Below are 11,232 nucleotides of genomic sequence, written 5' to 3' on the forward strand. Positions count from 1 at the left end.
GTGTAGTTGGGATAATTTCCCACATAGAGAACAAGCTGATAAGAGTACTTTATTTTTCATCTACGTCATGGTGAGAATGTATCTCACTGTCTGAAGAACAGTAACACCAGGAATTTGGACACCGTTTGTTGACCTCTGTTTGTAGAAATGGTTAGAAATATTTTCTGTTAAACTCTTTTCATTGTCACACCTTACAAAGATTACAAAGATGCCATAGAGTTACGTCTTTTGGAATTGTGGTGTACTTAAGCAATAAGGCCAGAAGAGGTGTGGTATACGGCCAATATACCACGGCTAAGGGCTGTTCTTACGCACAACGCAACACGGAGTGCCTGGACACAGCCTTTAGCCGTGGTATATTGGCTATATATCACAAACCCTCAAGGAGCCTTATTGCTATTATAAACTGGTTACCAACGTAATTAGAGCAGTGAAACTAAATGTTTTGTCATACCCGTGGTATACGGTCTGATATACCATGGCTGTCAGCCAATCAGAATTCAGGACTCAAACCACCCAGTTTATAATTGTAATTATACCATTACTAACATAGTCATTGTTTTGAGTTTGCAAGAAAGGCATTTCACTGTACTTATGCATGTGACATTAAAACTTGAAACTAATAAACCTCATTATGTATTCAATAATTTGTTAATAGTTATTGTCCTGTGTTGTAAAACAGGGTAAGTCTGGATGAGGGTAAGAAATGGGATCGCCACAGTTTCTCTCTGGCTCCTTTGTTTCTGGATGGAGTTCTCATGCAGCCAGAGAATCACATCATCACGTAAGTGGAGTCGGGATTTGGCCAACATTAAGTAAACACAGACCTCATATTCTAGATTCCAGCTCATCTGGTGATGAGAGTAAAATATTGTTGTTATTATGCATGAATGGGTAAATAGCGTTTACACTTAATTTCTCAATTTACAATGTTTTGTTTGCCCAGAGGTGTGATACACGTAATTGTGTTGGCATATATATTATTTTTGTTTGTGTTTAGTTTGTGCGCCTCAGCCACAGCAAAATACTGGTCTGAGCAGACCCAGCATCTTAATTTTTCAAGCGAAAAAGACAATAAGGCTAACAACTTACCTAATGTTTTGTTTTGTTGATTTAAGTTTCACTGGACACTTAAGCCGTGTTTCAGAATGGCAGCTGATAAAGATTGACTACAAAGCCATCTTTAGCAGGAGATGCATGGATGGAGATTATCAGACTTGGCACCTACATAACAAGGTAAAAGACATTGAAAGTTATTGTTTTGATGCCAACATCAAGATGGGCATGTTGGTTTAATGTAACTGTAAACGCAGCACATAAATGCATGCACACGCATGCTCGCACTCGCACACGTACACGCACGCACACACACACACACACAGACACACATATACATACACACGCTGAATCACATTGTATATTCATACAGTATAATTTCAGACTGTTGGGCACTAAAAAACATTGAATCAATGTAATGAAATTCCCCACAGGGAATGACATGTCATGTTGTTTGATAGGGAGAGCCATGTGTGATGGGAGAGAAGCAGACCTTTATGAAACGGAGGCCGGGTAACCGCTGTATGCTGGCCCAGGACTACTCCCGAGTCATATCCTCAGAACCATGCATCTGCAGGACATATGATTTTGAATGGCAAGTTATGGTAGACTTCCTCGTTTTTTACGTCAGTGAATAGGCAAGGGCATTGTAAGTGTAACCCATCCCCCAACACTCAGCCCTCCTAATCACACATCTAACCACAAATATTAGTTTGCTCAACTTTATACCTCTTCAATTCCCAAGATGTTCTCTAGTTTATTGCATATAGCCACTGTTCATGCATACACACAATCCAATTATAGTTAGAAAATTGTGAATGTGACTAACAGGCTGGTCTAATTTACATAATGTCAAATGATTTATCATCATCCAATTAATACGTAATTAATTGCTAAATTAATTCTAAATGTCTTATCTTTCTGTCTGAAATTCTCTTTGATCTGACAATACTCATGTCTCTAGATATGATTTTAAACCATGTAGTCATACTAGCACTCAGTCTTACCTATCGTTCAACTAAAAATACTTTTCCATGACAGATAGGGGAAAGGAGACTGAAATGTCTCATGTTTTACAGTGATTATGGGTATGAACGTCAAGCCGATGGAAAGTGTACCCCTGCTTTTTGGTTCAACCCAAGCACTGTGACAAGAAGCTGTAGCACTAGCCATAACTACCTCAACAGCACAGGGTAGGTAACTTGTAGTACTGTCCCTAATTCCTTCCTTCCTTGGGCAAAATAACACTATGTGCTGTGATTTGATAGGGCCCTTTGTTCAGCAAATGACTCTCTCTGCATTGTGAGATTACGTCAAAGCTAGTCTCACTCTCCATTCTAAAATTACATCTATGCTGTGAATGTTCAGGTACAGAAAGGTTTTGTCCAATAATTGCAAAGAGGGAGGGAAGGATGTGTACTCCCCCAGGAAACAGCATTGTTCCCCCAGGCCTCCCAGAGGCCTCAGACTGACTACCAGCCAGGGAGAGCTCACCGCCACCGTGGGCAGTAATGTCACCTTCCTGGTGTATCTGGACGATGTGAGTTTCCTCTCCCACCACCAACTGAAACTGTGCCATTACTAGACATATTATTATTATTTCATCAGTAAACTGTGGATGTTTGTCCTGGATTATCTTGTGTTGGTTGATGTGACGTCCCCAAAGCCTGAACTTTTCTCTTCTGGTTTTGGGATGAAAGCACTATGACTCACTACATTTGTCTGTGTCTGTTTGGCTTTCTATCTTTATCTCTCACTTTCCCGTCTCCATTTTTCAAAAGTTATCTGATCATATTTCGGCAATCAAATAGGACTAAATGTTAGAATTGGGTTTTTACAAAACTGAAAAAGGTGATTCTGATAGGGATACAAATTTGGTCATCCAATCTCACCTTTAATCGGGGTTGAATGTTTGTGTTTTTCAAAACTCAAAAATAGTGATTAGGATAGTTTTGATGCCCAAAATCGGGATTATTTTGACACCACATGAAGGGTGGATTCAATGTAACGAAGGTGACAAGGTTTTTAAAAACGTTCTGTTCTGTAACCAAAGTTGAATTTTGTTTAATTGATCGCAGTATAGATATGTTGTTATATTGAGAAGTTTCAAATAAATGTACTTACTTATAAGTGATATGCAGGCTCTATTATTTGTAGTCTAGGTACATTTGTTCATGTAGTTTACTCATCTCTGTTTCCCTATGACAGATTCTGTGATCTTGATATTGTGGTATCTGGATCAGAATGATCCTATCTGATTATTTTCTGAAAAAAATGTCAAAGAAATGGCCAGATTGATCTGATCCTGGATAACAAAAAAAGAGGATTAGATCATCCGGCTCATTCTGATTCTGATTTAAAAGTTTAGAAAAACTGGGCCCTGTACTTCTCCAATGTCTAATCTCAAATCTCATCCCAAGTATTTCCATAGACAGCTCTTCCCTGTGAAAGATAATGCAGTGTCATAACATAATCTGTTTTGACTAATGATGCCTGTCTTACTTCTTGTCTCTAGGGAAACTCGCTGTGGACTTATATCCAGCTAGACTTTGGGGACGGCATCACTTTCATGTACAACCTGAGCCGGAGAGGCGATGGAATCAAACACAGCTATAGAGAAGATGGGATCTTCAGAGTGACAGCACATGCAGAGAACAGCCAGGGTTATGACATTAGCTCCCTGTTCCTACACATCACCAGTATGTCAATGAGAAACACTGGTTCTCTTATGTCTAATGTGGTTTAATGACTTTTCCTGCCCAAGCATGTTACCACAGTAAACTACTGACACCAGCATAGGTTACGGATGATCATATGTCACCAACTATAGATTGACCTACAACAACCTTTAATGGATTGACTGTTAAGTGCTTATGAAGCTGTTTGATTTGGTTGTATTGGTCAACTAACCAATTTACTGTTCCCAAAAAGACTGCTTTCAGTTTATATTGGCCAATATGGTTCTCTTGTGTGCTTTGGTGTGTCTCAGGCCCAGTGGAGCGTGTGTATCTCTCAGCTCCTATTGTTGCCATCCGGAAGAAAGAAGCTAACCTAACGGCTGTGGTCTGGCCTGTCCACCACAGAACACTCACCTTCTTCTGGTGGTTTGAAAACAGCTCCGAGGTGAGGTTCCTTCACCCAATTACTCTGACCTTGAGTTTATTTGCGGAAAGATATTTTTGTCCTTTGTGTTTTCCATGTGTGCTGGAAAAGGCAAGGTTGTGCGGTTTTCTATGCCATTCTCTTTATCTTGCGAAACCCAGCCCTTAATAACCTTGGATGGAAGCATCTCGTACACATTTTGGAAGGAGGGCATGAACAGGATCATGGTCCAAGTGTCTTCTGGGTGCAACATACTGCAGGATACCAAGGTCATCATTGTCAAAGGTGAGTGGGAAGGAGTCCTTCGAATGTCTTTATTGGTAATATGAATGTAACGTAGTTATGCAACCTTTTAATCACACATCTTCTATGTTCATGTAAACACTGCCTCCTTGTTAGTGACAATGTGGATGTCACCTCTACTCCCAGCTAGTCACCTCTACTCCCAGCTAGTCACCTCTACTCCCAGCTAGTCACCTCTACTCCCAGCTAGTCACCTCTACTCCCAGCTAGTAACCTCTACTCCCAGCTAGTCACCTCTACTCCCAGCTAGTCACCTCTACTCCCAGCTAGTCACCTCTACTCCCAGCTAGTCACCTCTACTCCCAGCTAGTAACCTCTACTCCCAGCTAGTCACCTCTACTCCCAGCTAGTCACCTCTACTCCCAGCTAGTCACCTCTACTCCCAGCTAGTCACCTCTACTCCCAGCTAGTCACCTCTACTCCCAGCTAGTCACCTCTACTCCCAGCTAGTCACCTCTACTCCCAGCTAGTACCCTCTACTCCCAGCTAGTAACCTCTACTCCCAGCTAGTAACCTCTACTCCCAGCTAGTAACCTCTACTCCCAGCTAGTCACCTCTACTCCCAGCTAGTAACCTCTACTCCCAGCTAGTCACCTCTACTCCCAGCTAGTATCTCTACTCCCAGCTAGTAACCTCTACTCCCTGCTAGTCACCTCTACTCCCAGCTAGTCACCTCTACTCCCAGCTAGTCACCTCTACTCCCAGCTAGTCACCTCTACTCCCAGCTAGTCATCTCTACTCCCAGCTAGTAACCTCTACTCCCAGCTACTCACCTCTACTCCCAGCTAGTAACCACTACTCCCAGCTAGTAACCTCTACTCCCTGCTAGTCACCTCTACTCCCAGCTAGTAACCTCTACTCCCAGCTACTCACCTCTACTCCCTGCTAGTCACCTCTACTCCCAGCTAGTAACCTCTACTCCCAGCTAGTAACCTCTACTCCCAGCTAGTAACCTCTACTCCCAGCTAGTAACCTCTACTCGCTGCTAGTCACCTCTACTCCCAGCTAGTAACCTCTACTCCCAGCTAGTAACCTCTACTCCCGGCTAGTCACCTCTACTCCCAGCTAGTAACCTCTACTCCCAGCTAGTCACCTCTACTCCCAGCTAGTCACCTCTACTCCCAGCTAGTCACCTTTACTCCCAGCTAGTCACCTCCATGCCATGAGGAACAAGAATAAATTGTAAATTCATGTCAGATCAAAAGCAATTCTGAGCAAACTAAATAATTCTAAATGGTACAGTGCCACACGGAAACACTTTGTGGTAGAGGGTTCATGGCAGCATCCTCCATGTATCACAGATTTCTTCAAATCCCTGCTGTTATCGTTCTCTCCGGCTTTGGACGAGCACAACCCTGACATCCCGGAGTGGAGAGAGGACGTGGGCCGCGTGGTGAGGACAGCTGTATCACAGGTACAGGAAGAAGTTCCCTCTGGGACGACAGTCAACATGAGGTTGTCACGCAATGTCTTTTATGGTCTTAGCAATTTCAAAACATGAGACATGATGAGGATTACTTCATTCAATGTGACATATTAAAGAAGTAAAGTGAACATAGATGTTTAGTATCATGTGTTTTCCCACAATAGCAGTGTGTATGTTTGAATGTACGACTGTTATTACAGGTTTCTGGATTTCCAGAGGAACGGCTGTTAGTATCGTTGTTTCCAGGTGTTCCAACAACAGCAGAACTATTTATCCTGCCTGAGACACAGTTGCCTGAACATGGGAAGCGGAACAAAGAGGACTTAGTGAGTGTAAGCATATTTTGCTTGACTTCTTACAAGAGTTTGTCTTTTTGGAAATCTTCTAGAACAGATCTAATCGTCTAATTCATCTGCTCAAAATCCACATTTGTATAAACAATGGGGTTTAACTGACTTAATTGGTTTTCCAAGATAATGTTATCATAAACCTTTATTCAAATTTGAAAAGAATAATCTTTGCAAATGCACATTTTGGGGTGCCAAGTCATTTGTCTATTATGTCAAACAGATATCAAACCTTGTTATAAATGCCCTGAACCACGGATTGGTCCAGTTTGAGTTGAAAGCTGACACTCAAATAATTGTTTACATCACACAGCTAACTTTGGGTAAGTTGCAGTTTTTCTTTGTCTCTTTCACAGTATAAAGTGCAAAGTAACAATACATAAACAATTCAAAATATTATAATAAGTACTGTACTGACACTCAATTCACCAGACAATGTCAACTAATGTCAACAGCAGATGTTGATGGACATTTTCCATTGAATCCCTTTTACAACTATCTTATTACAGTAGAGTGTCTTGGAGTCATTGCGATCAATAATACGATTAACAACGGGTATCTTTAGTATGCACCTTGGAAATCAGTGGGGTCATTTGGATATTAGCATATCACCAAAACGTGTCGATCAAGCCCACATTACTTTACCCTTTTCATCCAGCGATTGATCTGTCTTCACTTGTGTCTGCATGGAAAGGTCTGAGAAGCCTTTAAAATGCTATGGAAAGGTCATCAACTTCACTGGTCTCATCTTGGAAGAGAGAAATATGGTTTGGGAGGGGTGGGTTAATACATACTCAGAATAATACGCCTCAGCACTTAAAGCCATGACTAAGCACAAACCTTTCAGATGCATGGGGAGATAGAGTGCGACCTCATGTATGGAGGCTCTTTGTATGCCTCCTTAAAATGGAACATGACAGATACCGCTCCTTCTGAACCGCTCAGACCTAATGGGCTCATACTACGTGAAAAAATGAATATTTGCTGGTTTCTTTTTTGTGTGTTTATTTATTTATTATTTTAGTTTATTAGGATCCCTTATGCAGCAGCTACTCTTCCTGGGGTCCACACAAAACGTACATGACACAGTACAGAACAGTTATAGACAAGAGTATTACAAAGACAATACTACATTAAATAAATGATATCAACAAAGGAATTGGCTAAAGCAGAAACTGGTCTGTCTGTCTTTCCCCAGCACCTCTGGTTTACTCCAACCCTATTCACAGTAGCTCAGTCATGCTGATGTTGCTGTCTGTGGTGTTTGTTGGTTTAGCTGCGTTTTTTATCTTCAAGTTGAAAAGGTATGTTCTCATTATAATATTCATTGGTTGGTTATAGTCAAACCTATTTTGTCTTATTTTGTCTTAGTGGCATTCGGAAAGCCACATTATACTCTCAACTATTAACACATAAGTGAAGTTCTTACAGTACTGCAGGTTAAGTTTGCATGACGTCAGTCGAGTGGTGTCTGGCTTGTTAGGAAAATCCCTTGGATCCATGTCCAGGCTGAGGAGAACCAGGAAAAGGAGCCGGAGATGATTGGCACGGTCGGGCAGAACAATACCATGTCCAAGATGAAGCTCAGTGAGTTCACCACAGAGAAGGAACTCATGGAGAAAGAACTGAAGACCAGGAGCAGAGGTAAGTTTGATGTAGCGTCTAGAACAGTAACAGACCTGCCTATTGGACCTAGGCCTTCAGAGCCAGGCTCCCAAGAAAATGATCACATGTCGTAGCCTACAGTACCAGTCAACGTTTGGACACACCTACTCATTCCAGGGTTTTTATTTATTTGTACTCTTTTCTACATTGTAGAATAATAGTGAAGACATCAACACTATGAAATAACACATGGAATCATGAAGTAACCAAAAAGTGTTAAGCAAAAAAGTGTTATTTAAAGTAGACACCCTTTGCACACTCTTGGCATTCTCTCAACCAGCTTCATGAGGCAGTCACCTGGAATGCTTTTCCAACAGTCTTGAAGGAGTTCCCACATATGCTGAGCACTTGTTGGCTGCTTTTCCTTCACTCTATGGTCCAACTCATCCCATGGTCGGGTGATTGTGGAGGCCAGGTCATCTGATGCATTGCTCCATCACTATCCTTCTTGGTCAAATAGCCCTTACACAGCCTGGAGGTGTTTTGGGTCATTGTCCTGTTTGAAAACAAATGATAGTCCCACTAAGAACAAACCAGATGGGAGGTCGTATCGCTGCAGAATGCTGTGGTAGCCATGCTGGTTAAGTGTGCCTTGAAATCTAAATAAATCACAGACAGTGTCACCAGCAAAGTGTCACCAGCAGAGTTGCAAAGAAAATGCCATATCTCAGACTGGCCAATAAAATGAAAACACAGACACTGGACAGAGGAACTCTGCCTAGAATGCCAGCATCTCGAAGTCGCCTCTTCACTGTTGACGTTGAAAGTGGTGTTTTGCGGGTAGTATTTAATGAAGCTGTCAGTTGAGGACTTGTGAGGCGTCTGTTTCTCAAACTAGATACTCTAATGTGCTTGACCTCTTGCTCAGTTGTGCACTGGGGCCTCCCACTCCTCTTTCTATTCTGGTTAGAGTCAGTTTGCGCTGTTCTGTGAAGGGAGTAGTACACAGCGTTGTACGAGATATTCAGTTTCTTGGCAATTTATAGCCTTCATTTCTCAGAACAGGAATAGGCTGACGAGTTTCAGAACCAGGTCTTTGTTTCTGGCCATTTTGAGCCTGTAATCGAACCCACAAATGCTGATGCTCCAGATACTCAACTAGTCTAAAGAAGGCCAGTTTTATTGCTTATTTAAACAGAACAATAGTTTTCAGCTGTGCTAACATAATTGCAAAAGGGTTTTCTAATGATCAATTAGCCTTTTAAAATTATAAACTTGGATTAGCTAACACGACGTGCCATTGGAACACAGCTGTGATGGTTGCAGATAATTAGCCTCTGTGCGCCTATGTAGATATTGTAAGGCGTGCGTACTGGTGGTAGAGAAGTCAGGTGCAGGAGAGAAAAGACCGTTTTTAATGATAAAAATTACAGTGAACAAAACAATATATATACAATGGGACAAAAGCTCAGACATAACGTGCACAAGCACTTACAATAAACAATACCAGACAAGGACATGTGGGGAACAGAGGGTTAAATACACAACATGTAATTGATGGAATTGAAACCAGGTGTGTGGGAAGACAAGACAAAACAAACGGAAAATGAAAGGTGGATCGGCGATGGCTAGAAGACCGGTGATGTCGACCGCCGACGTCACCAGAGGATGTCGTGACAGTACCCCCCCCCCCCTGACGCGCGGCTCCAGCAGCGCTTCAACACCGGCCTCGGGGATGACCCGGAGGGCGAGGCGCAGGGCGATCCGAACGAAGACGGTGGAACACCTGCAGCATTAAAGTGTCCAACACGTCCTCGACCAGAACCCAGCACCTCTCCTCCGGGCCATACCCCTCCCACTCCACGAGATACTGAAGGCCCCTCGCCCGACGCCTCGAATCCAGGATGGAGCGAATGAGGTATGCCGGGGCCCCCTCAATGTCCAGAGGGAGCGGAGGAACCTCCCGCACCTCAGACTCCTGGAGCGTACCAGACACCACCGGCCTGAGGAGGGACACATGGAAAGAGGGGTTAATACGGTAATCGGGAGGAAGCTGTAACCTATAACAAACCTCGTTCAGTCTCCTCAGGACTTTAAATGGCCCCACAAACCGCGGACCCAGCTTTCGGAAGGGCAGATTTCGGGTTGAGAGCCAGACCCGGTCGCTCGTTGCGAACACCGGGGCCTCACTGCGGTGGCGGTCTGCGTTCTCCATTTGACGCAGCATGGCCCAATGAAGGTGAACACGGACAGCTTCCCATGTCTCCTCCGCGTGCCTAAACCAGTTGTCCACCTCAGAAGCCTCGGTCTGACTCTGATGCCAAGGTTCCAGAACCGGCTGGTACCCCAGTACGCACTGGAAGGGAAAGCGGTTAGTGGAGGAATGGCGAAGCGAGTTCTGTGCGGTGTGTGGGAAGACAAGACAAAACAAATGGAAAATTAAAGGTGGATCGGCGATGGCTAGAAGACCGGTGACGTCGACCGCCAAACTTTGCCCAAACAAGGAGAGGGACCGACTTCGGAGGAGGTCGTGACAGATATTCCATTAAAAATCCCCCGTTTAGAGCTACAATAGTAATTTACAACATATTTTTATAAGAAACAATGTGTTGAAAATCCCAAATTGTTTGCATAGTCAACTTACACACAGCTCTGACACACACACTTATCCCACCAGACATGCCACCTGGGGACTTATCATAGTCCCCAAAACCAGAACAAATTCAAGAAAACGTTCAGTATTATATAGAGCCCTTATTGCATGGAACTTCATTCCATCTCATATCGCTCAAATAAACTGCAAACCTGGTTTCAAAAAACAGATAAAGCAGCACCTCGTGGCACAACGCCTCTCCCCTATTTGACCTAGATAGTTTGTGTGTATGCATTGATATGTAGGCTACGTGTGCCTTTTAAAAATGTATGTAGTTCTGTCCTTGAGGTGTTCTTGTTTTATGATGTTCTGTGTTATGTCATTATGTATTATGTTTCATGTTTTGTGTGGACCCCAGGAAGAGTAGCTGCTGCATTTGCAACAGCTAATGGGGATCCTAATAAAATACCAAGTCTACACTGTATTTCTGATCAATTTGATGTTATTTTAATGGACAACAATTTTGCTTTTCTTTCAAAAACAAGGACATTTCTAAGTGACCCAAACATTTGAACGGTAGTGCATGTTGATTTGTTTGGCACTTTTTTGGTTACTACATGATTCCATATGTGTTATTTCATACTTTTGATGTCTTCACTATTATTTTACAATGTGGAAAATAGTACAAATAAAGAAAAACCCCAGAATGAGTAGATGTGTCCAAACTTTTGACTGGTATTGTATGTAAATCAGCTGTCCACACAACGTACAGAGCAGAAGACACATTTCCATCATGCTAT

The 11,232-nt window shown here is 42.7% G+C and overlaps 1 protein-coding gene across 2 annotated transcripts in view; it reads left to right on the forward strand.

The window, feature by feature from the left end:
* LOC109889959 (VPS10 domain-containing receptor SorCS3-like) overlaps nucleotides 1-11,232 on the forward strand; it is a 53,758-nt gene that overhangs the window by 39,494 nt on the left and 3,032 nt on the right. The window contains exons 14-26 of one of the 2 annotated variants that reach the window (XM_020481822.2): nucleotides 683-784; nucleotides 1,119-1,236; nucleotides 1,518-1,651; nucleotides 2,136-2,249; nucleotides 2,425-2,596; nucleotides 3,572-3,755; nucleotides 4,046-4,179; nucleotides 4,320-4,443; nucleotides 5,763-5,875; nucleotides 6,088-6,219; nucleotides 6,458-6,557; nucleotides 7,433-7,538; nucleotides 7,718-7,878. In XM_020481822.2, the coding sequence (XP_020337411.1) occupies nucleotides 683-784; nucleotides 1,119-1,236; nucleotides 1,518-1,651; nucleotides 2,136-2,249; nucleotides 2,425-2,596; nucleotides 3,572-3,755; nucleotides 4,046-4,179; nucleotides 4,320-4,443; nucleotides 5,763-5,875; nucleotides 6,088-6,219; nucleotides 6,458-6,557; nucleotides 7,433-7,538; nucleotides 7,718-7,878 (1,694 nt within the window). The remainder of the gene's footprint in view (nucleotides 1-682; nucleotides 785-1,118; nucleotides 1,237-1,517; nucleotides 1,652-2,135; nucleotides 2,250-2,424; nucleotides 2,597-3,571; nucleotides 3,756-4,045; nucleotides 4,180-4,319; nucleotides 4,444-5,762; nucleotides 5,876-6,087; nucleotides 6,220-6,457; nucleotides 6,558-7,432; nucleotides 7,539-7,717; nucleotides 7,879-11,232) is intronic. The other variant, XM_020481823.2, reaches the window with a different exon arrangement.

This window comes from Oncorhynchus kisutch, linkage group LG4 (genome assembly GCF_002021735.2).
Source record: "Oncorhynchus kisutch isolate 150728-3 linkage group LG4, Okis_V2, whole genome shotgun sequence".
Taxonomy (NCBI): Eukaryota; Metazoa; Chordata; class Actinopteri; order Salmoniformes; family Salmonidae; genus Oncorhynchus; species Oncorhynchus kisutch.